Source organism: Symphalangus syndactylus, chromosome 12 (assembly GCF_028878055.3).
Source record: "Symphalangus syndactylus isolate Jambi chromosome 12, NHGRI_mSymSyn1-v2.1_pri, whole genome shotgun sequence".
Taxonomy (NCBI): domain Eukaryota; kingdom Metazoa; phylum Chordata; class Mammalia; order Primates; family Hylobatidae; genus Symphalangus; species Symphalangus syndactylus.
The window spans coordinates 143,948,127-143,974,560 of record NC_072441.2 but is presented as its reverse complement, the minus strand read 5'-3'; the positions used below and the strand labels follow the sequence as shown (position 1 = coordinate 143,974,560).

The 26,434-nt window shown below is 44.2% G+C and overlaps 1 protein-coding gene across 6 annotated transcripts in view; it reads right to left on the bottom strand.

The window, feature by feature from the left end:
* The window catches only part of CSMD2 (CUB and Sushi multiple domains 2), a 645,703-nt gene that overhangs the window by 38,965 nt on the left and 580,304 nt on the right, over positions 1-26,434 (bottom strand). For 5 of the 6 annotated variants that reach the window (XM_055254886.2, XM_055254887.2, XM_055254889.2 and 2 more), the window contains 8 exons: positions 26,053-26,199; positions 22,606-22,794; positions 17,838-18,023; positions 16,869-17,063; positions 14,718-14,891; positions 12,634-12,807; positions 4,219-4,392; positions 2,657-2,845 (listed from right to left, as the gene is read on the bottom strand). In XM_055254886.2, coding sequence (XP_055110861.1) covers positions 2,657-2,845; positions 4,219-4,392; positions 12,634-12,807; positions 14,718-14,891; positions 16,869-17,063; positions 17,838-18,023; positions 22,606-22,794; positions 26,053-26,199 — 1,428 coding nt within the window. The remainder of the gene's footprint in view (positions 1-2,656; positions 2,846-4,218; positions 4,393-12,633; positions 12,808-14,717; positions 14,892-16,868; positions 17,064-17,837; positions 18,024-22,605; positions 22,795-26,052; positions 26,200-26,434) is intronic. The other variant, XM_055254895.2, reaches the window with a different exon arrangement.

The window sequence follows — 26,434 nt, the reverse complement described above, 5'->3', positions numbered from 1 at the left end:
TTCCCCTTTCCCCTCCCCTTGAATCAGGCTGGCCTTGTGACTTGCTTTGAATAACAAAATATGGTGGAAGTGATGTTGAGCCAGGTTACATCCTAAGAGGCTTGGCAGCTTCTGCCTTCGCTGTTTGGAGTACTATGCCACCATGTAAGGAAGTTTGGCAGAGACTACCGAATGACAAGAACTCATATGCGGGGAGGGACCATGGACAATCACAATGCCCAGCTGACAGCCAGTGCCAAGATGTGAGTGAGGCCATGTCAGATCTTCTAGGCCCACCTGAGCCACAACAGCCAATAACATGTGGGGCAGAGATGAGCTGTCTCCACTAAACCCTGCCAGAATTGCCAATCATAAGCAAGAAAATGGCTGTTGCATTAAGTCACTATGATTTGTTACACAGTAAACACATAAAAAGATACTTAACATGATTCATCATTAGAGAAATGCAGATGTAAACTACAATGAGATAGCACTTTGCATCCACTAGGATGGTTATAATAAAAATGATGAACAATAACAAGCATAGGAAAGAATATGGAGAAATTGTAATCCTCATACACTGCTGGTAGAAATGGAAAATGGTGCAACCACTTTGGAAAACAGTTTGGCATTTCCTCAAAAAGTTAAATATAGAGTTCCTACGTGACTTGGCAATTTCTCTCCAAGGTATATGCCCAAGAGAATTGACAACGTGTTCACACAAAAACTTATACACAAATGTTCAAAGCAGCATAATTCATAATAGCTAAAAAATGGAAACATAATAGTCCCAAAGTGGAAATGTTTATAATAGTCCCAGTTCATCTATCAATTGTTGAATGGATAAACAAGATGTGGTATATTCATACCACGAAATAGTATTTGGCCAAAAGGAATAAAGTATTGATGTATGCTAAAACATGGATGAACTTTGAAAATTTTATGTTAAGTGGAGGTAGCCAGACACAAAAGACACACATATAATTCCATTTATATGAAATGTCCAGAATAGGTAAATCCATAGGGACACAAATCACTTAATGGCATCTAGAATGGTTAATCCTTTCCAGAAGGTTTTCAATATACTCTGCCCAGATCCATCAGAGGAATACACTATATTATGATAAAAGCTGCATTTTACTAGAAGAAAAAACAATTTGAGCCCAGTAGGGGCTCTGACTCTCAGCTGGCACCACTGTACACAGGTGGTGTCCATTTCTGACCCCAAACAATTTGCTGGTCATAAATGGGATTGGATGGCCAGGCCAGAGTTCTCAAGCAAGGAAAATACAAGCAGTGAGAAGCTATACCAGGCTCCTGTTAGACCTACAGGCACGAGGGCATAAAAAAATGCAGTTGTCCAGACTGGAGGGCCTACAAAATGTATATAATCTGCCAAAGGTAGGTGGATTGCTGCATGGCCTTAACTGCATATCTAATACTCCCTCTTGAGTGCATCTTCAGCTCTGCTTCTCAGAAGATGGGGGAGAGAGAAATCTATGTGGATTCACCTTTAGGAAACAGAGGGGAGAGTAGGAAACCAAGGGGTTGCTCTTCTCATAAGGACGTGTAAGGCCAGGGACCAGATGTCAGGCGATAAGGTTTGGCTGTGTCCCCACCCAAACCACATCTTGAATTGTAGTTCCCATAATCTCCACGTGTTGTGGGAGAGACCCGGTGGGAGGCAATCGAATCATGGCGGCAGTTATCTTCATGCTGTTCTCATGATGGTGAGTGAGTTTTCATGAGATCTGATGGTTTTATAAGGGGCTCTCCCCCAACTTTGCTCAATTCTTCTCTCCCCTGCCACCATGTGAAGAAGGACATGTTTGCTTCTCCTTCCACCATGATTTGTAAGTTTCCTGAGGCCTCCCCAGCCCTGTGGAACTGTGAGTCAATTAAACCTCTTTCCTTTATAAATTACCCAGTCTTGGGCAGTTTTTTATAGCAGTGGGAGAACAGACTAATACATCAGGATTCTCAGCACCTCCCCAACTCCTTTTAAAAAACATGTTGTCCCCATATCTTTTCCTAACAATAATTAATGTGGTCATTGTTTATTGAGTAGCTACTATGTACCAGACACTATGCTGGCACTTTTAATAGACTTTTTTTCTTTAATCCTCTAATAACCCTATGGAATAGGTGCTGGCATCATTTTTATAGATGAAGAAACTGAGGCTCTGAGAGGTTACTGAATTTTTCCCAAACCACACTACTTGTTCAGTAGCAAAGCCAGAATTCCAGTCCAAGTTGGTCTGCCTCCAGAGTCTGTGGCCTTTCTTCTTCAGTCCTTTAAAGGGAAGGGGTTCATGTGCTGTCTTTCTGGAAGGGCAAGGAAGGGGTAAAGTTGGGAGATGATGTCCTGCTAGGCAGCCAGTTCTGAAAAAAGGGAACTCTAAGCTGAAGAGGGTGGTAACTCTAGAGAGGAAAGGGACCAGGCCTCTAGCTAGGAAAGTGAGAACACAAAAATTGGTATGGCAAGTCACCCAGCAGGGGCTCAAGAAGGAATCTGAAATCCCAGGAGTAGCCAGAGTGACTGTCACCATAAGGCAACACATACATGTGCAGACACACACACACGCACACGCACGCGCGCGCGCATGCACAGAAGGGAGGACTGTTCTTTGACAGCGGCCACCCCATCAGTCATTTTGAGCAGGTGACATCTACTTACAGAGACACTGGGGGCGGGGACGGTCCCATGTGCCATCTCCCTGGCAGCTGAGCACTGGGGTGCCCAGGAGGTAGAAGCCGTGGTTGCACTGGTAAGACACAGTGGTGCCGAAGTTGAACCTGTGCGGGCCGCTGGCGTGGACCTGACGAACACTATTTTCTTGGTGTCCAGGATCTGTACAGTTGATGACTGCAATTGAACAGAAGTCCAAACAGGCATGGATTCCCAGTATAGTAAAATCTTCCGAGCAAAACTAGGCAATGAAGCAGACCCTGTCTGGAGGGTGAGCTGGTCCCGAGGTTGCTGGACTTCTCCCCTCACCTTGGTTACCTGGTCAGAAGAGTCATCCTTCCATGTCCAGCTACACATCACCTCCTTAGAGAACCCTTCCCACCTCTTCCCAGATTGATTACTTCCTTTCTGGTACTCCCTTGCACAAATTGCTATTGCTGACTTTACCAGACTGTGCTGTGACTTGTTTGAACACACGAGTCCCTTGGGGACATGAATGTCTAGTCTCCATGTATCTGATCCTAGCACAATGTGCCTCCCACAGCAAAGCTTGTCAATTGTAAAACTGATGCATTTGAACTGACTTGAACAGGGTTGGGCTCTTTTGAAAATGGTTATAATCACTTTTATGAGTATTTCAGGGACACATTAATATCCTAGGGAATACATTTGACTTTAAAATCTTAAAAGTGTTTCCAAAGCAGCTTAACTCAAAATCAGGATAATATTTTAGAATAATGACAATATTATTCATAACCCATGACTATACTTTTCTTTCCAAACATCTTCAAATCCATTATCTTACCTGAGTCTCAAACTCATCATATGAAGTGGGCAGGAAGGTATTTTTAAAAAATCTTTGATAAGCCTTTAAGGATTTTTACTTTTGATGAGGCTCTCTGAGGCTTCACTCTGTCAAAAGCCTCTAAAAGCGTTAGAAGCTATTTCCTAAATACTCCAAATGGAGCCAGGACATTCTGTATTCTCTCTGCCTTTTGAGTCTTTGGCTTCCTCTCTGTGTATTTTCCCCCAGCCCTCACCCCCTTTATCTCAACTCTTGGGCTCTCTGCTTTTTAACCCTCTGCTTTTTCATCAAGAATGGGGGTCTCTTAAGTGTGGTTCCAAAGGAGCTGCAGCAGCCATTTTGCAACCACAAGGGAAGACCAAGATATTGCTCCTGATCTCATGGAGCAGCTGTAGAAATAATATTACTTCTAGATTTCTTGTTTATGTGAGAAAAATATACTTTCGTTAAAAAATAATGGGGCTTTATAAGATAATGATATATTATTTGTTCAATGAAAGGTGAAGAAGGAGACTTGAAAGATAAAACTAAGTTTTGCTTTCCTTATATAACCCATGATGATGAAATTTTATGTGGCTCTATCTAAGGGTTGAGAAAGTCCTCATTTGTGACCCTTCTCTGCTCCATCTTCTCTATCTGGGTCAGAATGATGCCAGAATGATTTCACCGGCTTCTTTTTCTGAGCTACAGAACTGCATATGGCAGAGATGGTGGGGACTGGAGTGGGAGAGAAAGGGTGACTCACTTCTGCAGGTGGGCAGCATGTCACTCCATTGCCCGCTGGCCAGGCATTGGGACCTAGCAGCCCCCTCAGCCATATACCCAGGGTTGCAAACAAACTTGACCACATCGTTGAGGTTAAACTGGTTGCCCTGAGTGAGGCCGTTGACAGGGTTGCCCGGGTGTCCACAGGTAATTGCTGTAACCAAAACAGAAGATAGGTAAGCCCTCCTACTATTCCACGGCCCTCAAAATTTATCCACCTCTCACCTGGCATCTCTTATGCCATCAGTGAAGTTCAGCCCTAAGTCTAACTTCAATCTCTTTTGCTATAAAACCTTTATAAACTGAAATTGTCAGGGGAACATTCTGTCCTCCTTGAAGATATGTCTGTAGCTTGGACAACTTGAGATCAATCATTCTATGACTTCCCATAGGGTGTTAGGGCTGGTCTGTGGTTCTCTGTGGTCTGAGCGGTCAGTGCTATCTTATTTTCCTTGCCTCTGATGCCCTCCGCTCCCCAGATCCATTCTTAATTGCTGGGTATACTGATGGCCAACTGTCAGCTGATTTAGGCTCATCCTCATTCCTGAGGCAACCTTGTAGAATCAGAGTGAATACTAACCAAGACTGGTGCAGAGTTCAGTCACCCTGCTAGACCAATGGCCCAGGCAAACTGGGGAAGCAGAGCTGCTGTTTGGAGAGAACCCACTACCTCCCATTCCTTCCATGGGAAGGGAGTTCAGTTAGTGCACTTTGATCTGTGCAGCTTGGGAAGAATGAGCTGACATGTTTGGCTCAGCATCCCTTCTTCTTCTAGGGACCTGGTTGTCTGCAGGGAGCAATGTTCTCAACTGCTGTCAGCTGTTGGGGAGGTAGGCTATCCCCGACATTGCAGGGCTGCATGCCCCACCGCAGTGTTGCCTCTGTGGGTGGGTGAATCCATCTCATCCTGGGTTCATGTAGCAGCCTCCATCTGACTCTCACATTAAGCTCCATTTTCCAACTTAGCCTTTATTAGTAAGCAAGGTAATATTTGGGCCTCCACCTACTAGTCTGTTTTACTATTTTGTTCAGACATGAGCAGGGAAGAGAAAAGAGATGTGGTATTTGCAGGCCACCATGCTTATCCCTGCATCCCTCTGATTCCCCCTTCCTCCCAGTGGTATAGCTCACTCCATTTGGCTGCACTGGCCTCTTGGAGGTTTCATGAATATACATAGCAAGTTCCTGCCCCAGGGCCTTTGCACTTGCTTTTTTATCTACCTAGGACATTGTTCCTGCAGATATCCCTTAACTCCTGCCCTCTTCTTCTCAGGTCTCTCCTCAAATTAACCATGTCAGTGAGGCCTTCCCTTAGTCCCTAGTGGGCCAGCACTGCCAGTATTGCCAGGTCCCTTGCTCTGCTCAACCTCTCTCCATAGCACTGTCACCGACCAACACACCACAGCACTTCTGTATTTGTTTATTGCTTATCACCCTTCAGCTGAATGCAAGCTCCTTGAGGTCAGGGACTTGGTTTTGCTTATTGCTATATCCTTGGTGTATGTACCAGTGCCTGACATTCAGCAGGAGTGTGATAAATATTTGCTGAGTGAATCAGCAAATGAGTAAGTGCATGAATGGATGGATGCCTAGGCTTCTGCTTTGATCCTTAGTCCTTAGTTCTATTTCGTCCCAGCCTGGCACCCTGGTCTCATGGGGTTGAACTCCCACCTGATGCTTTTGCCAGGCCTCTCGCTTTGTTCTGGGTTTTAATTTGTGGGAAGATGAGGAACCATAAGGGATGTTCTCTTTGCCCAATACTTAAATCTGTGAGGATCCCACCTAAGACCCAAATGGTGATAATGGGGATGGGGGTGTAAGAGGAAGAAGCACCCAGTCTTCACTGTGGCCAGATCTGGTGTTTTCTGGGCTAGTTCTCTTTTGTAAACTGCAGTAGTAGCAACCATGACTCCAGTGGAGGGAGCCAGGGAGAGCAGGGGACATGCTGTTAGTGGACCACAGGGGTTTAAAGCAGCCTGGCATGCTGAGATGAGAATGAACTATGAAGGCCAGCGGACCAGGATTTCGGCTCAGCTCTGCCCCTTCCTGACTTTGGGTCTAAGGATAATTCACTTTGAGCCTTGGTTTCTATAGCTGCAAAGTAAGAATTTTGATATGCATTTCACAGGGTTGCTTTGAAAATAGACTCAATTCACATAATTATTTATAATCAAATGTCTACTGAATGCCTTTTATGAGCTAGGTACTCTGCTATGCAGCAGAATATACAAAGAACACGAAATGTTCTCTGGCCTCAGGAAGCTCATTTCACAGACTTGCAGCGGGCAGGCAGGGAAGCGGCTGTTAAACCCAGTGGGCTGGTGCTGAGATACAGCCCAGTGCAGAGGACCGTGGCTTTTACCCTCCTTTGGGGAGAGAGTGGGTCAAAGAGGGTCCCACAGAGAGTGGCATGAGGTCTGATCTAGGTCTCAAGGGTGAGTAGGGCTTCGCCAGGTCAAGAAGGTGGTGGGAAAGCAGGGATAAGCATCGCAGCATCTGTAAACCCCTGAAATTATACGCAAGGCACTGGGTGTTTGCAGCCAGCTCGGGAGAGGGTCCATTACTTTCACCAGATTTGGAAAAGGTCAGGATGCCCCTTCCCTGAAGGTAGAAATCACTCATATAAAGAGAGAGAAGAGTGTTGAGGATTAAAACCTTTGGGAATACCACTTTCTGAAGGGCAGATGTTAAAAAAGAAAAAACCTATAGGAAACTGAGGAGTGATCAAAAAAGTAGTAAAGCAAAAAGCTCTACAGGTGGGGGTAGTTGTCACAGAGCCAAGAGCCTCAAGAATTCTCAGATATCCCTGATAGATCAAATAAGATAAAGATGAAAAGGTGTTCATCGGATTCATCAATAGGACCATTGGTGACTTGCAAGTGTCCCCTGCCTGGTTCAGGCTCTTACCCACTGCTTCCCACATATTCCCAAGCCACAGGCCCTGGACCAGGATCAGCAGGAGAAGAAGCTGCTGCGACCAGGTGTCATCTCTGGTGCCCCCGTATAAGTTCTTCCTGCTCTCTTTAGGTCCCAGGCTTTCTGGCTGCTTGGAAGCTTTGGCTGGCATTTCTCAGATTCCTGCTCTGCAGCTCTTGGGTAGCAGAGGCTCTGAACATTCTAGAACATGGCCTAGGACCAGACGTCCTGTTGACTGGGATGGAAGTTCTTTCTGGCTAGAGCAGAGAAGTGGCCTTTGCTGCTAATGAGAGGGGAGAGGTGGAGGCAATCAGTGTAGGTAACTCTCTCAAGCAGCATGGCCATGCGATGGTTAATTTCACGTGTCAGCTTGGTTAGGCCGTGATACCTAGACATATGGCCAAAAATTAGTCCACATTATTCTAGATGTTTCTGTGAAGGTATGTTTTAGATGAGATAACATTTCAATCAGGAGGCTTTGAGTGAAATAGATTATGAGGCCCTCCATGATGTGGGTGGGCCTCATCCAATCAGTTGAAGGCCTCAAGAGAAAAGGCAGCCTGCCATCCCTGGAAGAAGAGGGAATTCGGCTATCAGCCTGCCTTCAAACTTGAACTGTGATTCTTTCCTGGGTCTCCAGCCTGCCAGCCTATGCTGCTGATTTCGGACTTGCGAGCCTCCACAATTGTGTGAGCCAATTCCTTAAAATAAATTGCACTCTCTCTGTATACACACCTCCTATTGGTTCTGTTTCTCTGGAGGACTCTGAACTAATACAGGCTGCCATGGGCAGAAGAATAAGGCATCATTAGGAGGAAAGTAGAGGTCCTGATGAGGCTTGAGCACTTAATAGGCTTTTGAGCACATTTCAGGACAACTAGACCTGGTTTCCTAAGGGCAGAGATGATGTATGACATATTCAATTCATGTTGATCCTCAACACCTAACACAGGGTCTGGCATATAGTAGATACTAAGGGAATCTTTATTGAATATGGTCTTAGAAGCTGAGGGAAACAGAAAGGGAAGGTCCATGGTAACATACGAGAGGATTAAGAATAGACTAAGCTCACTAAGGGGGCAGGAGGGAAGGAGATCCAGAGACTGGTGGAGGGATCAGCCGTGGGCTGGGAGAGAGATTCTTCTACCGAGGTGGGAGAGAAGGGGCAAGGATGGATGTACACAGAGTAGATGTGTAGGTGGGGAAGCTGAAAGTAGGAGAAGCTATTGTCTGATGGCTTCTATCATCTCTGAAGGATAGAAAGTGATATTATATGATTAGCTAACAATTGTTGGGGCTTGCAGTCATTGTTTCACTTAATCCTCACAACCCTATGAGGTAGGCACCACCATTATATCCACAGAAAACAGAATTTCAGCGGACTCAAGAGATTTGTTCAAGGGTCACATTTTCTAAACGGCTCATCTGAGTTTTGAACCCAGCTTCTCTGATTCCAGGCCATCTTAACTGTTTAACTTAGTTATTTGCTGAGAATGTAGGTAGGGGCGATGGAATATAAGTCTTCAGAAAGGAGGCAGAATTGTAAAACAGCTGTGTGGAGAAAGGGCAAGGGAGCTGACTGAGGAAATGAAGAGGACAGCTGGGAAATGTTGAGAGTCTGGTTGACATTGGAAACGTTGACTTTGTATGTACTGGCAGCTAACACAGTGCATAGCACAGAGTAAACACTTACAAATATTTGTTCTTTTATTCTTGCTTTCCTCCTCCAGTTAATTCCCAAACCTCTGTGCTCCAAGAGAGAATGGGGCTTAGCGTAAGAGAACCTGGATTCTGTAATGTGATGGTGGCATCATTACTACCACCATTACCACCATCATCATCATCACCATCATCATCATCATCACACAACAGCAGCAGCAGCAGCAACAACTGCTGCTTAACATCTGGATCAGGCACCGGTCTAACTATCTTATGTGTATTAATTTATGTAATGCTCCCAGTAGTCTTTGAGGTGCCTGCTTTTTACAGGTGACAAGACTGAGACCTAATGAGGTAAATCGACCTATCTAGAGTTACATAGCCACAGCAGATCTGGTGGTAGAGCTGAGACGTAAACCCAGGCAATCTGGGTCCACACCTCAGTGCCTAACTACTTCACTCACTGCCTTTGAATATGGTCCAGTCTAACATTCAATGTCTTTAGGCCAGGCAGACACTCTCCATCCAGACCCCGACAGTCTCTATTATTTATTACCTAAATCTCTTTGTATACACCATGCACCAATTTCCTGAGGGCATCTGCATGCTCTTCTGGGTGAAACTAAACATGTTTTATTTAGACACATCTGAAAGAGTGACTGAATATAGATGGATCTTTATTTTTTTATTATTTTTGAGATGGGGTCTCATTATGTTGCCCAGGCTTGTTTCAAATTCGCAAGCTCAATTGATCCTCTGACCTCAGCCTCCTGAATAGCTGGGACTACAAGCACAAGCTACCATATCCGGCTTGGGTCTTGCTTTCTGTAAACCTTAATAAGTTATTAAGACTAATTTCATGCATTGTTTTTTGAGAAGTTCTCATTATTTTATGGCCCTATCCCATATATAAAAAGCCAAAAGAAGAAGAATTAAAATAAAAAACCTGCCTTACAAAAATTAAGAAGGCAAACTTGCACTTTACATAAAGGCTCACTTTAGGGAAATTTAAAAAGTGAAGAATTATTCAAATTACTTCTAGGCAGCTAAGCGTAACAGTGGTTGCCTAAATCAAAAACATGCAGATTAACCGGAAGAATAAATAATAGAAAACCCAGGCCTGCAGCCTAACTAGAAGACAGAGAGTGCTATAGACTTTAAATTACAAGTAAGAAGAGAAATATACACTAAGCCCAGGCAGAGTTACTTCTCATGGTTCTGTTGCAAGCTTTTGTGGAGAGAAAGACTGTATGAGAAAGAGAAGAGAGGAACAGGTGAAGGGCTTAACACTGATCTAAAATCACTGCCAGAAGGAGAAAATCCATCTCATATATGAATATATTGAAAACAAATCTTTGTATGTCAATATACAACCACAGAAAAGGGACATAAAAGTGTGTGTGATTCTCCCTCATTGCTTCTGGAAGAAAAGAAAGTGACATCCTCTAAGTGATAAAGGGAATAAGAAGCAATGATGAGAAAACCTGGGGTTCTGCAAGACAAAAGAAAAACATGCAAACAAACAAAAATGAAGGACACACAACCTCTTTCTTACCACACACAAAGCCTTATATTAAAAAAATAAATAAACAAAATAAAGGCAAACATCCAAGAGAATCAAAATGAGATAAAGAAGTAAAAACGATCAGAGAGAAAGACTTTGTAACACTGACAGAAGAGGGTACTACTAAACCACACTAAAGCCATAAAATGAATAGAAAACATCAACCTAAATGTATACGAAGCTACTTTAAGAAAAAAATAGAAAAGAATTCAAGCATTTCATCTGATGAAAACCTCCTCACCAAAAACAAAACATGTGAAGCATAAGAAAAATGTAGCAGCATTCTAAACTGAACTAAATATTCTCAAATAAGCATCTGGAGATATTTTAAAAACCACCATGAAAATCAGAAAATCAAAAACTAAACAGTGCAAATGGACAAAAGGTGGAAGAATATAAAAGATAACTGATTGTATGCTTTAAAGAGATAAAAGAAAAAGACAAAACCATCTGAGAAATGAAGACTAAATTATAAGAGGCCCAAGAAAGAATATTCTCAAATGATAATTTAATAAGAGTTACTGAAGAAAGTCAGGCAAAAAATCAAGGGAATTAAAATGAGATAAAGAGGTGAAAATAATGAGAGAGAGGCTGAGAGAGAAGATAGGCAAAGAAGATTCAACATACACATAATCAGAGCTGATGAAGAAGGAAAAAAAAAAAACAGTGGGAAACAAAGCAATACCAGTGTTTAAAACCATAATCCAAGAAAAGTCTTTGGAAATAAAGAAAGACCTGAATCTATATATTCAAAGACCCACAGAATACCTAGGGAAATTGTCTTGGAATAGTTAACTCTGAAGCATGTCCTAGTAAAAATATTAGACTTTAGGATAAAGGGAAAAATAATCAGGAACCTCAAAAAAATCACCAAATAACCTATAAGAAAAATAGAATTAAACTAATATTATAATTCCAAAAGTCAAATACGTAGAAACAGAGAGTAGAATGGTGGTTACCACGGGTGGAGAAGTGGGGGAAATGGGAGACGGCAAAATTAAGACCAAACTTATCAGTCATATTAATATATGTGAATGAGTTTAACTAACCAACTAAAAGAAAACGATGGTTAAGTTAGCTCATAAGGCAATTTATACTGCATACAAGAATCACACCTAAGAGAATCAGAAGGCTAAAATAAAATGGTCAAAGGTGTATCAGGCAAAATAATTAAAGCAGGGCTTGTAAGCCTAATGTCAAGCAAAGTACAATTCTAGCTAAAAAATGTTAAAAGTGACAAAAAAGTAATCTTTAAAGGCTAAAAACCACAATGTGCAACTAGTTATGAATATCTATGCACCAAATAACACAGCAACCATCTTTATAGAACAGAAACTACAGGAAGTGCAAGGAAAAATAGAAACACACTAATAATAGAAAACTTTAAACACATCTCTCAGAATAAAACAGATGGAGTGGGTGAAAAGTAAGAATGTAAAGGACATAGACAACATAATCAGCTATATCTCATGAATATATAAATAAAACATGACATCCTATATCCTTCCTTCTCAAGTGCACATGGGACATTCATAACAACTGACGAACTATTAGGTCACAAAGATAGCTTCGGTCAATTCCATGAAGTAGAAATATTACATACAACGCAATAAAATTAGAAATGAATAACATAATGAAAAAAAGGGCCTTCCACCTAGAAACAAATCCTTCCATTAAAAATTTTCTATGTAAAAGGGGAAATCAATACCAAAATTACAGAATTTCTAATAAATAATAAACATTTATTATTAGACTCTATAGGATACAATTAAAGCAGTGATCAGAGGAAATTTCATAGTCTTAAGCACTTATAGCAATAAAACTCAATAGAAATGAAAGAATGAAAATAAATGAATTAAATTCCCACTCAAAAGCTAGAAAATGAACAAAAACGTAAACCAAAAGAAATCACAAGGAAGGAAATAATAAAGGTGAAAACAGTGATTAATGATGCAGAGAACTGAAAACATTAGATCAACAATGCTTTCAGTTTTGAAAAAAAATTCGCAATCATATATATATTTAAAATAATATATATAAATCATATATATATTTAAAATTATATAAATCATATATATATTTAAAATATATATATAAATCATATATATATTTAAAATATATATATATACATCATATATATATACATATATGTATATATATTTAAAACAAACCTCTAGCTAATCTAATTAAGAGAGAGGGAGAAAGTCCATGTTGAATCTGAGCCCCGTGACTAGGGAGAGTGGATGACATACTTACGCACACAGAAAGGGGTCTTGCCCGACCAGTGATGATCCTGCTGGCAGATGCGCACAGACATGCCGATCAGGCGGAAGCCAGCGTTGCATTGGTATACCACGCTGCCCCGGTAGCTGTAGTTCTCCCCATTGATGTGTCCGTTGACAATGGGCTCAGGAGTCCCACAGTGTCCAGCTTTGGTGAGGGATGGGGAAGGGAGTACATCAAAGAGGAGCTTATAGAAAATGGAGTGGAGCTTGGTCTGAGTGGCGAGAGACAGGGATGGTGGGGAAAAGGACCAACTATCCCACAACTCATTATTTTTCCCACCTCTCCCTGAGAGTAGCAATGTAGGAGTGACTTCAGGAACCCTCAACATGACAAAAATAGTGTTGAGGACTTGGCACCCCAAATCCCAAGGTTGTACCCCAAATGGCCACTCACTTCTGAGCTTCCGTTTCTGTGTCTCTACACAGATGTGTGCAAAATGATCACTGTTACCTCACTGTCCCCAGGATCATCCCCCCCCTTTTTCTTACCAACCACATACAAAAAAGCCTTCTACGAAAAAACAAACAAACAAACAAAAAATGCCCCCGAAAACCCAAACTCAGGAGCACTTTTTTTTTTTTTTTTTTTTTTTTTTTGAGACAAGATCTTGCTCTGTCTGCCAGGCTGGACTGCAGCAGCATGACCTTGGCTCATTGCAATGTCCACCTCCTAGGTTCAAGGGATTCTCCTGCCTTAGCTTCCCAAGTAGCTAGGACTACAGGCATGCACCACCATACCCAGCTAAGTTTTGTATTTTTAGTAGAGATGGGTTTCACCATTTTGGCCAGTCTGGTCTCGAACTCCTGGCCTCAAGTGATCCACCCGCCTTTGCTTCCCAAAGTGCTGGGATTACAGGCGTGAGCCACCACGCCCAGCCCGGGCATCTTGTTTTTCACTGAGCATCTGCTGCATGGAGGGCACCATAGTCTACATTAAGGCAGTCAAACCTGGCTGTGGGGCCGGGCGCGGTGGCTCACGCTTGTAATCCCAGCACTTTGGGAGGCCGAGGCGGGCGGATCACGAGGTCAGGAGATCGAGACCACAGTGAAACCCCGTCTCTACTAAAAATACAAAAAATTAGCCGGGCATGGTGGCGGGCGCCTGTAGTCCCAGCTACTCGGAGAGGCTGAGGCAGGAGAATGGCGTGAACCCGGGAGGCGGAGCTTGCAGTGAGCCGAGATCGCGCCACTGCACTCCAGCCTGGGCGACAGAGCGAGACTCCGTCTCAAAAAAAAAAAAACCTGGCTGTGTTGAAACAACTATGTAAAAACAGATGGTTTGGCTAAATTCATCTTTCCTTCCTTCTCCTTGACTAGCACCTAGGTGAATTCTATTTATTATATGGGATTTGGGTAAAGTATATTCCTGGCATTTCCACCAGCTTCCTTTGGCTCTCTGTGGAAATAACCTGTGACTGTCCTTAATGGGCCTGAGACAGTGGCAAGACAGCACTGTTCACCCCAGGACAGGCCATCCAGTCTATCCTATTAGGTTTATGTGGCTGGGGCCCTCTTTTAGACTCCAGGGGTCCAAGAAAGGCGTGAGAGGAGACAGAACCATAGAACCAGGGAGTGGATTAGCCATGGAGGAAATGATAACTTTGTCCTTTGGAAGCCAGGTTGTTTTATGTTTCTGTAATTTGCTTAGTATATATGTATAGATCTATATGTTGTGGTAAAATGTGCTAATAGATAATATAAAAGGTATTTTAGGTGTGTTACAGGGATGTGTCTGCAAATTTGCCAAAAATGGAGACAGGGGCTTCACTCATTATACAAAGGCCAATAGGAAGCGATTGTCTTTCTAACCAGAATGAGAACCCCTCAAAAGCTTGTCTCTTTAGATCTGAAGATCTTCTCCTTCTTTTGGGTGGCCCAGGAGAAGGTGTTCCAGGGTTTTAGTGATGACTGATGGCCAACAGTTGGTGTTTGGATTAAGCATTTTATGTCAATAGGTGAAATGATACTGTCCGAAGACTGGATCCCAGCTTTGGAAAGATCTCATCTATCTCAAGGAGAAAAACTGGACAGGATAGGCCTGGAGAGGTCACTTACCAAGGCAGCGGACTTCAGAGCCACTCCAGAGCCCATTGGCCATGCACTCACGCACCCTGGAGCCCACCAGCGTGTATCCGGAATTGCAGGAGAAGATGGCTGTTGCCCCGTAGATAGACAGTGTTCCGATGCGGTGGCCATTGGGGGGAATCGGGAGCTCTCCACAGGAGATGACTAAAATGATCACAAGATGCTCAGTAAGCCAGCCCCAAGAGGAGGGACATGGTTGCTTCTGCTTCGCAAGAACTGTGACAAAAATAAGACCTGTTCAACCTTACTCTGCTGGAATTCCTGACCAGAATATGGGTTGTGATGCTGACTTGTGTCATGTGGCACCTCAACTGGAGGTGTCTCCAGAAGCCCCCGAAGGTTGTTTAAAATGCCCAGCTCCACTGCAGGTGCCTGACTCACCAGCTTTGCAGTTAGGGCCCTGGCCTGCGTATTTTTTTAATCCTCCTCAGGTGGCTGAGATGTGCACTGCGGTTAGGAAGAGATGGCAATTCTGTGGTATGCTCCTTAGTGCCCTGGGCAGACACTGCTAATCAATTTCCTTGCCCTTCTTTTCTGAGCCCAGCAGCAGCCTCGCACTCTTTGTCAACAGAGCACTGCTGAGAGCCTCTGGCTGATGTATGAGGTGAGGCCTAATCGCCAAGGCTGCACTGAGATGTGAGTGGCTGCATTGTAGTGAGGCTGCCAAACGCTTGGGACTACTCTGCCACATATGTGGTTACATCCCACTGTGCAGTCTGCACCACAGTGTGCAAAGACAACAGTGTCTTGAATCACGGACATTGGCTTTTTTTTTTTTTTTTTTTGAGACGGAGTCTTGCACTGTCGTCCAGGCTGGAATGCAGTGGCACAGTCTTGGCTCCCTGCAACCTCTGCCTCCTGGGTTCAAACAATTCTTTTGCCTCAGCCTCCCAAGTAGCTGGGATTATAGATGGGCACCACCATGCTGGCTTTTTTTTTTTTAGTAGAGACAGGGTTTCACCATGTCCGCCAGCCTGGTCTCGAACTCCTGACCTCAAGTGATCCACCCACTTCAGCCTCTCAAATGCTGGGATCTATGCCCAACCTGGATCACAGGCATTGGAAGACACCATTCCTCCTCCTTCCCAGTCTCAAACTCCCACTTCTCACTGACCACGTCCTTCTACCTCTTTACAATCACTTGCTTCCTCTGTGACATCCGCATTGGTCACATAAATATTATGAGCATATCCCTATCGTAGTGCATGCTGCGATGAGCCACTCAGAGCCCCTTTTAGGACTGAGGGACTTATTTCCCCAGCTGCTGGCAAACAACCCTTGGCTGGCAGCCCTTTTCAGATTGCTGTGATTGAGGAGCCCCTTCACCTAGGAAGGTCACGTCCCTTTCCTAGGCCAGCCTGCATCCAGTGGCTGGTCAGTGTGGCAGTATAACAGTTCCCTTGCTCCAACTTGTGACAATTCTGAAGGGCCATCCAGAGCTCCCTGGGGGGTGAGCTGAGGCTTTCACGGATACTGCGTCAGAGCTCAATTCTCCTTCTGCCCAGTCTTGCTTCCTTCCCTCCTTTCCCTTCTGTAGGTGGTGTTCTCAAGAGCACCCCCTAATAAGCCTCTGTCTCAGAGTGTCTTCCCAGAGATTCTGACCTTTGAAACTGTATTAAAGAACCAAAGAAAAACAATTGACAATGGAGAAGGCAGGCAGGTTTAGGTGACCTGTCCCCTGTGCTACCCTCATTCCTCCTATATACACTCCCATTTCAGGTCTTATCACACCACATTATCATTACTTCTTTATGTGTCTGCCTCTCCAGTAGACTATAAAGTCCTTGTGGGCAGGAACCAAAATCTTTTATCTTCATGCCTCTACAGTGTCTGGCATATAGTAAAAGCCTAATGAATATTAAAGAAATGAATTAGTGGATGCTCATCTGGACAAAGGCAGCTTTTGATAAGACGAGAAGATGCTAAGAAACACTTCCTTAAAGAAGTAAAGGAGTAGGCATTTTCCCAGCTCCTGATTCTACTAGATAAGAGTCTAAAAAGCAATACACTGCAATCCCTGGTGATACCCCTTTTTTCCCCACCCCAGTTCACTCCATGAATGAGACAGCTTAGGTAGGAGGGACTCTGCCAAACTTGCCCACCCTCCCTTCCTGGGCTTACTTTGGCAGGTGGGCGTAGAGTCCCCGAGGCTCCATTTGCCATTGGCCTGACAGCGGATAACCCTTTGGCCAGTATAGTAGTAGCCAGGGTCACAGATGAGCATCAGCTGGGCCTGGAACTGATACTGTGTCTCAAAAATAAGCCTCCATCGGCCATGCTCCACGCTGATGCTACTGACATCAGGACAAGTCACAGCTGGGGAAATGAGGAACAGAGAGGAGGATTAATTACTTGATTAATTGTGGAAGACCTTGTAAGAGCCCAGATCTAGGGACTTGGAGACCTTAATGCAATAATGAAGAACCCAGGAATCTTCAGTTCTCAGGCAGGTTTGGTAAATGAACAGGTGGGTTGGGTGGTGGATGTGGTAAACCGGGGAGTATGGTTCTGCCAAAAGATTAAAAATTAAAAAAGGGAAATAGTACTCAGTCAAGGTTAATTATTGAATGTTCGAGTTACATTTGATTACATTTTCATTTTTCAAGAGAAGACAGAAATCTGGATTTTAATGTAAAATTTCTTGATTTTAAAAGATTGTGGAGTAATTCAAAATTTGTTATAAAGCACCACGTAGGCCAAAAACCAAACCAAAACAAAAACCTCTGTCTTTGGACGGGACATAGCCGAGGAGGTTGCCATTTTGTGATCTGGCCTAAAAGTTGTTGTTTTTAGAGCTTTGGAATCAAGGGACATTCATGCCGACTTTCTGACAGGTTTTCCATCTGAAAGGGAGTGGACCAGGCCATTCCTAAGTTCCATGGTGGTTTGTGGAAACGTCTTCGGGCACGATGGTCATCAATGCTGAGAGCAGTTGCAGCACCTGCCTCCTCTTCTGAAATCCCCCAACCTCCATGTCCATATTTTTTTTTTTTAACTCATTTCTGTGCTTTTAGCTCACTCCTTGTAGGACTCCTTCCAATTGCCTACCTAGCCCTTCCTTACACCCGCCTCCATGGCCTGAGGACTCACGGACACACTGTGGTGGGACATTGTGGTTGCTCCATAGGCCTATGTCCAGACACTCTGCAGTGGCCTCAGTGCCTGCCTGGAGGTGGTAGCCTTCACTGCAGCTGTACACGGCCTTGGTTCCCACTGTGTACTCCTTGCCAAACACCATTCCATTCTTGGGGGCCTCAGGAAGCCCACAGGAAAGAGCTAGCAAAAGGAAAACAAGTCATGAGCATTTCTGGTTTAAGATGGCATTCTGAGAAACTATTTTTATCCTTCCTCCCCTCCCAAGGTCCCAATAAAATTGTAGTAAAAACTAATAAAAGGGTAAAGTCTCATAACAAAAAAGAAAATGGGAGGATCATCAGCAGAGGAGTTTTTTTTTCTTTTTTTTAAGTTTGGAAGAAGGAATAAAGATAGAAGTGCAAAGAAGCTGTAGCTCAAAATATATGGGAAGGAGCCTCAGGGTGAAACCAGTTCTCCGCCATCTGTTCCCACAAACATGGTGTAGACACATTCAAGTATCTACTCTCCAAACAGAGAATTTTCTTTTCCACTGAAGGGGAACTCTCTTAGGATGAATTAGGGCTGCTATGGTGGGAGCTGGCATCCCAGAGGAAAGCTCTTTTAATTCTAGGATTTATGGTCTATTGGCCTAAAGGCTGCCTCATTGCCTACTCAGGTCTGCCACACACTCATCTCAACTTCTCATTGATAGGAGAGACTTTGTGGACAAAGATATCTGTATATAAAAACAACAAAGGTAATTCACATCTCATACCTATAAAAATCAACCTGGCCCTTACTTTTAAAATACGATCAAGGATCATTATACATATGAAGAAAATCAGCAGTGTGAACAAGACAAGCCAAGATAAAGTTTAAACCAAACGTCCCCTTAGGAAACAGAACTAATTCAGGAAACAGAAGATATATAATCTTTAAACTTCTGATCAGTAGTATCTTGAGAAAGTCAAGGTGACATATGGTACTCATAAAATAAAATCAGTGTGCTCTGAAGGAAAAAAAAAAAACAACAAAAAAAAACAAGGACAAACTCTTTGAAATGAAAAATGTGATTGCTGAAATAAGCATTAAAGGATTAGAGATTAAAAGTAAATTTCTCAGAATATTGAAAAAAAGGAGACCGAAAATGAGAGAAAAGGACTGAAAACACTGAAGATCAGTCCTCAATACAGGAGGTCCAGCATCCAACTGATCAGAGCTCCAAAAAGAGAGAACACAAAAAGTGGATGGGATGGAATTATCATAGATGAAAATTTCTCAGAGCTGAGGACAGACACAAGTCTTCAGATGGAAAGGGAGCCAAAGGAATGCAAAGAGAATCACTCTTAGATTCACCATCAAGGAATTTTGTGTGTCTAAGAAGTCCAGAGACACACAGGCATTCCTCCAAGTTCCTAGAAAGGGGGAAAAAAAATGACATAACTGTGAAGGAATGAGAATCAAACTGGCACAAGACTTCCCATCAGCAGTGAGTGTTTAAAGATAATGGAACAAAGCTTTAAATCTCTGAAGAAAATGATTTGTAAACTAGAATTTTACCCAGTCAACTGACCAAGCATGTGTGAGGGTGAAAAGACAGACACTTTCAGACATGTAAAGTCTCAGAAAATGTACCTCTCATGAACCCTTTCTGAGGAATTTACTTAAGGATATACCCCATGAAAAAGAGGGTGAAAACCAAGAAAGGACAAGATATGGGATATAAAAAAATGACAGAACTAACTCAGGAATACAAAGAAAAGGAATGTCAAAGGGACAACTCAGGAAAGAAATGTTTGCAGCAACATGGCCAGGGTTATTATTTTATAATGAGTAGGGTCGACATTATGTTTATAGGAGGAATAGGAATTACTTAGGCAAGAGTAGACTGTTTAGTCTTTGAAAGAAAGTAATACTTGTAAATCATCTTTGCCCTTTGATAGCTCAGGGGGTATTACAGATGGAAAGATTAATCTGTCAAAGTACCCACTACTGCCTCCATCCACTGTCCCCTCTGGCAACTAATCTAGAGCTCAGAACTTTTTCGCTCAGAGCAAGAATAAGCTTGGGCAGAGTCCCATTGAGATTGCCTAACAAGATGCTGGATGCTATAAGAATTTCCAGAACCAATAAGAGGCATCAGGCTGGGGCTCCGTTATGAATGGGGGAGGGTAGACTGTTCAGAGGGAGAGAAGTTGGAATACCAAGATGGAAGAAGGATCTAGGTGTGGGACTCTCCAGAAGAGGAGGATCAGGAACACAGAAGGAATGAGAAATAAGAGAGTGTTTAAACATGAGACTCTTAATGACTAAACAGAAAGGCTATGAGTTCCTTCAGTGGATCTAGGTTAGCCAAGCTGTCGTATTAGATCAACTACCTGCCCAGCTTCCTTGAATCCTTTGGGAAGAAATACTTGGATCTCTACTGGTGTCTTGCATGGAGAGTCAACCCAGGGAGGGCAGTGAAGGAAGTGGGTGGCAGCCACTTCTCACGGGCCCTGACCTGGCCTTGCTTTTGTAGGTAACTAAGGGGACAGAAGATAATACTCCAGCCTGAGATGCTAAAAGCCTGTGTCTTATGATCTCCATGCCAAAATGCAGTCCCCCAAACCCGGTGGTAAGAGGGACACTTCCTATGGGTAGGAGGGGGAGGAGATACAATCACAAAGTATTTGAGGCTTGTGGTGGAATGAGATCTGTGAGGGAGAGACACAGAGTGAGAGAATGGGCTGGGGACGGAGAGAGAAGGCATTAGGAGGCATAGAGTCTCTAAAGGAAGAGTGGAAAAGTCATGGTTTGGAAGCAGCAGTAGAGAAGTGGAAGAATTCCAGGCCCTTCCTGGCCCAGAATTCTGTGGGAAGTAGGAAGTGGGTGGAGGGGGATTAATACTCCACTTGAAAGGGCCACAGCATACGTGCTCTCAGAGGACAGCCACGGTCTCCATGGAGGGAGGAAGTGAAGACAGCCAGCTGGGCAGGGACTGAGGGTGTATGCTTGCTGGCCATGGAACTAGGATTCCAGAGAACGCAGTGGGAGGCTCAGAGGAAGGGCATCAGTGGGAGGCAAGGGGTGGAGTGGGGAGAAGACATGCACAGTAGTATGGGGATGGGTCAACTGAAGCCTGGGGGAAGCTTAATCTTGGGTAGTGATGTAGGGTAACAGATATGAGAGGCTTAGTAGGTTCCAACTGGTGCTCTGGAAAAAAGACCTGTCCTTATTAATGCAATTAGAGACGCAGAGACCAAAGCCAAATGCCATCTGCCATTTGTGGACAGCCAGTTCACTGTGACCTTTGCTTAGGGGTAGAGTAGATTATTAATAGCACATTGTTTTTGTTCTTTGAGAAAGCACAGGCACAGGCAAGAAGGTTGTGAGGATTAGAGATGAGAGATGTCATTAAAAAGTACTTCACCACTACTGGGAACCAAAGGAAAAATCAAATAGCAATGTGATTTCCTGTTTTTGTCTATGTAGTTGGCAATGTTTTCTTCTTTTTTTAAATGCAGTGCATAACGTTGAGACTGTGGGAGAAAAGACAGCTCTCACATGCTGCTATACGTGAGGGCAACTTTCTGGGGGGCAATCAGTATCGACAGCTGTCAGTCACATACGTTATGATGTGAGAATCTAATTTCTGGGAATTTGCTTTAAGGAAATATGTAATATTCATAAAGATGGAATTATAAGTTTATAGTCACAAAGAATATAGAAATCCAAATGACCAACAAGAGGATGATACTTAAATGAATGACAGTTTTCTCATAATGCTGTGCAACTATTGAAAATAATGGTGAGGAAGTATCATATTAACAACAGAGACCAGGCGCGGTGGCTCGCCCCTGAGACAGCACTCTGGGAGACCAAGGCGGGTGGATCACCTGAGGTCAAGAGTTTGAGACCAGCCTGACCAATATGGTGAAACCCCGTCTCTGCTAAAAGTACAAAAACTAGCTGGGCGTAGTGGTGGGTGCCTGTAATCCCAGCTACTCGAGAGGCTGAGACAGGAGAATTGCTTGAACCCAGGAGGCAGAGGTTGCAGTGAGCTGAGATCATGCCACTGGACTCCAGCCTGGGCGACAGAGCGAGACTCTGTCTCAAAAAATAGTACATAGCTAAATATACTTCCTCACCATGATTTTCAATGGTTGCACAGCATTATGGGAAACAAAATCTATAAGAGCTTTGTACATGAGCCTATTTTTATAATCAATACATAAAAGACCAAAGGAAACGTGCTGAAATGTTAACAGTGGTGATCTCAGGTTTATGATTCATTTTCACTTTTTTTCTTTTGCATTATCTACCGTCTTTTTTTTCTTCTTCAGATTTTTAGTTTGAATGTATATTACTTTAAGGGAAAAAACTGTCATAAATCATAAAAGGTAATGCATGCAAACTGAGACTGATACATTTCAAGTGTTTGATCAACCCACTTGCTCTATGAGCCTGAGCCCAAGCATCCCCTCTGCTGGGAGCCCTCCCCAGCTGGCCAGCAGCAAGCAGATCCGTTCTCACCTCTGGGCTCCCACAACACTGATTATGCTCCTGACACAACACTTCCTTCCTCTGCCACTTTGCATTGATGTGCTCACATACCCATCTCCCCCATGGATCTCAAAACACTGAGATTGCTACACACTACAGATCTTGTAAATGCTTGTGGAAAGAATGAAATCATTATCAAAGAGGAAACCCACATTTGGAAGTGACTAGTCCTGGGACAAACCCAAGATGTGAGTTGGATTCGAGCTACCTTGTGACCTCCTTTCCACCTGCTTCTCACCTTGACACAGAGGGATGGCTTCGCTCCACAGGTGGTAGCCGTGGGGGTGCCGGGTACAGATGGCCATGCTGTGTCCCACCAGGCGGTAGCCGGCGTTGCAGCCAAAGTGGATGGAGCCCCCGGGCTGGGTGCTGGTCTGGCCTAGGATGAAGCCATGGAGTGGAGCCCTGGGCAGGCTGCAGTAAGGGGCTAAACAACAAGATGAGGTTCAGGGAACCGGTACCAGCAGGAAGACAGACATGGTCTTTCATGCAGGCCCCTTTCCCTTTCATCTCCCTGCAACCCCTTGTCTTTGCCACTGCCACATCCTCTGCTACTGAGGAAAGTCTGAATGGTGGATACTGAAAAACACCCAGTCAGGTTGGTAAAGCCGAAACAAAACAATGGAAAATAATAATAATAAAAAAAAGTAGCTTCATGAAGCACTGGGTCCCTTTTGCAGTCCAAAGACAGATCTGGTTGTATGGCTGAGTTCAGGCTCTCAAATCCCTTCAGCTCCCAGACTTAGAAAGTAGAACCCAATGGGGTTGGTTCCAGAAAGCTGCAACTGCAGGGGTGTGGACTTTGACCGTAGTCAGGCCTGGGCTCCAGTCCCGTTTCTGATCTGACCAGTTTCTGTAACTTGGGGCAAATCATTTCAGCTCCAATTTCCTCGCCTGTAAATTGGGACTGGTAATACCCACCTTACAGATTTTTGGGCAATTTAAACTGTATATGTAGATTGTGTACATAAAGCCCCCAGCACAGCATGGGGCACTCACTGTTCAATGCTCAATAAATGGTCATTGTCCTTCTTTGTGCTGTGTGGGGGAATGCGCTGAGACGGACCTGTGGCAACGCGGGACACACATTTCCCTACAGTGCTCATTTCCCCTCCACATATGGCTTCAACTTGTTTCATTTATTTATTCAACAAATAGATATCAAGTATCTATTATCTTCCAGATATTGTTCTAAGTGCTTGCAATACAACAATGAAGAAAACACTGGGCTAGGCGCAGTGGCTTACGCCAGTAATCCCAGCACTTTGTGAGGCCGAGGCCGGTGGATCACTTGAGGCCAGGAGTTCAAGACCAACCTGGCCAAAATGGTGAAACCTTGTCTCTACAAACAATATAAAAATTGGCCAGGCGTGGTGGTGCGTGCCTGTAGTCCCAGCTACTCGGGAGGCTAAGGCAGGAGAATCAGTTGAACCCAGGAGGTGGAGGCTGCAGGGAGATGAGCTCATGCCACTGCACTCCAGCGTGGGTGACAGAGTGAGACTCTGTCTCAAAAACCAAGCAAACAAAAAAAACAAAACAAAAAATCCCAGCCTGAAAGGACTCACATTATAAAGCCTGCCAGTAATCCTCAGGGGAGTTCTGTGAGGCCCGGAAAGAGGCATGACCAAAGGAGCAGGCAGATAATTCTCTTTGTTTGCCCTAGGAGTCCCTGGTGGGGTCTTCCAGGCAGAGATGGATAAGGCAGGATGCGGGTGTGGGGCCCTTATAGCCGCCCCTGGTGAGGTCCCCGGCCTCTTTTTTGGTGATCATATCTCTCTGCCGGTGAAATTGTTGTTTTAAATAGCTGCCTTCCAAGCCGGATTTGTTTCCCTACTCCTGCTTTGCCCCCTGTGTCCTATGTATGCCGTATCCACATGGTTACCTCCCTCAGGAACAAGAATCTCAGTTGTAAAATATACTTAGTCACAGTGACAGACGCAGGTGCAAATTACACTCATCTACTCTATCTGAATTATTAAGTACTAATTGTTGCACCATGTAATTAATTCACGTTCTACGTGGCATATGTATTGTAATTACAACTGACTCATTATCCCCAAACATGTTAGAACATCAAGGAAAGGGTAACTCCTTAATAACGTTCAGTTCCTAATTTAGCAACCAGCACAGTGAAATCCTACCAAACTGCTGTATTTCCTGTTTGAGTGAGCAGCTGCCAGGAACTCAGCCTGAGTCACCCCAAGAGGCACCTTGAAGTTTCTTTTCCATCATGTGGACACTGAGGCCTGAAGTAGTTAAGTACCTTGCCTAATGATCCCACAGCTAGTAGGTGAGAGAGCTGGTCACTGACTTTGGGGCACTCAGTCATTGCAGCCACCCAGACCCCTCCTCTGTGTGCACCAGGGAAAGGAGAGGTTGGATGGACTTTTCAGAGGATATGGGCTCTGAGACAGTCAAGACCCACCTCCTCCCAGGGGCCCTCAGCTTCCTCTGGTTGGCTGTTCCCTGAGAGCTAGACCCAGGGATTCTTTAAGACTGTTCACCCGCTGAGTATGGGCTGGTCTTGCAAGTAGGAGACCCATGAGAAGAGATGGACTGTGGCAAGTGGGACTTCAGGCACTGAATTTGACATTCCTTCCAACCAAGATTCTTTCTTTTTTTTTTGAGACAGAGTTTCACTCTTGTTGCCCAGGCTGGAGTGCAGTAGCGTGATCTCGGCTCACTGCAACCTCCACCTCCCGGGTTCAAGAGATTCTCCTGCCTCAGCCTCCCAAGTAGCTGAAATGACAGGTGCATGCCACCATGCCTGGCTAATTTTTGTATTTTTAGTAGAGATGGGGTTTCACCATGTTGGTCAGGCTGGTCTCAAACTCCTGACCTCAGGTGATCTGCCTGCCTTGGCATCCCAAAGTGCTGAGATTATAGGCGTGAGCCACCGCACCTAGCCCCCAACCAATATTCTTTAGAAATTTGTCCATTGTTTGCCTGGAATGTAGGCCAAAGGTAGCCAGGGGAAAGGGTACTGAAAGGGAACTGGTGTGTGATGGAACCCCCCATGGTCTTAAGTAATTCATTTCTGCCTCCAAGCTTGCGGAGCCCAGTCAGCAGTTCACTGAATGCACCTCCCTTCAAAGTGGGCATCAAGCAGCTTGTGAAGTTTTCTTCCAACCACAGACAGTAATCCCCATGACGGGAGATCAGATAAATTCAATTTTCTCCATCTCATTATATTCCCAGGAATACTTTTTTTGGTCCTTATAGATTGTTGCCTGGGTCAGTCTTTGGCCTTTTGATCTGACTCTGTTTATAAGATATGGCTTGCAGAGCAGAACAAAGGTGCCTGGCCTTGAAATATAGCCCATCCTTTGCTGCCTGCTTAACATCTGCCAGTCAGAGATCCATACCTTAGGGCTTACTAGTTTTAAGAAACTTTTATTAACATTTCCTAACTTTCCTAAAGGGACAGGATCACTGTTAGGCATTATCAGATCATATAAAATAGTTAAACTTATCCTGAAGACAAAGGCTGGCAGTATGAGAAGAGAGGGAAGAGGTTCAAAGAGGGGAATGGAATAGAAAAATAGGAGGTAGGGGAACGGCAAGGACCACTTAGCTTCAGGTGAGGCAGATTTAGAGGAGGGGAATGGCTGCCCGGTCTCCACAGAGGAGCTTGCGGCTTTGATGAGGAGAGGGCCTGTGGCTTATTTGTGTTTTTTTCACTCACCTGAATAGCGGATCTTAAAGCCCTTCCGATTGTAGGCGTGATCAGATGACCAGCGCAGGTACACAGAGTTGCTTGAGCTGGTGACAATCAGGGGAGCTGAGTAATTCCCACTGAGTGCTTTCAGCAGAGGACTCTGTCCTGATGGACCTGGGGTGAGAAGGACGCAGGATTACAGACCATGGGAGCCATCACAGGGAGCCTCCAGGGAAGACCTCAGGGCTCAGAGGGTGGGGTGACTTGTTCAGAGTCAGCAAAATCATTTGCACCTGGCTTCCTCTCTCTGCATCCACAGGCATGGCTCAAGGTGCTCTTTTCTCCTAAGCCCAGCTCTAAAGCAGTGCTCTAGGAAGTCCCTGCCTACCTCTAGGAGCTGGCAGGTAAG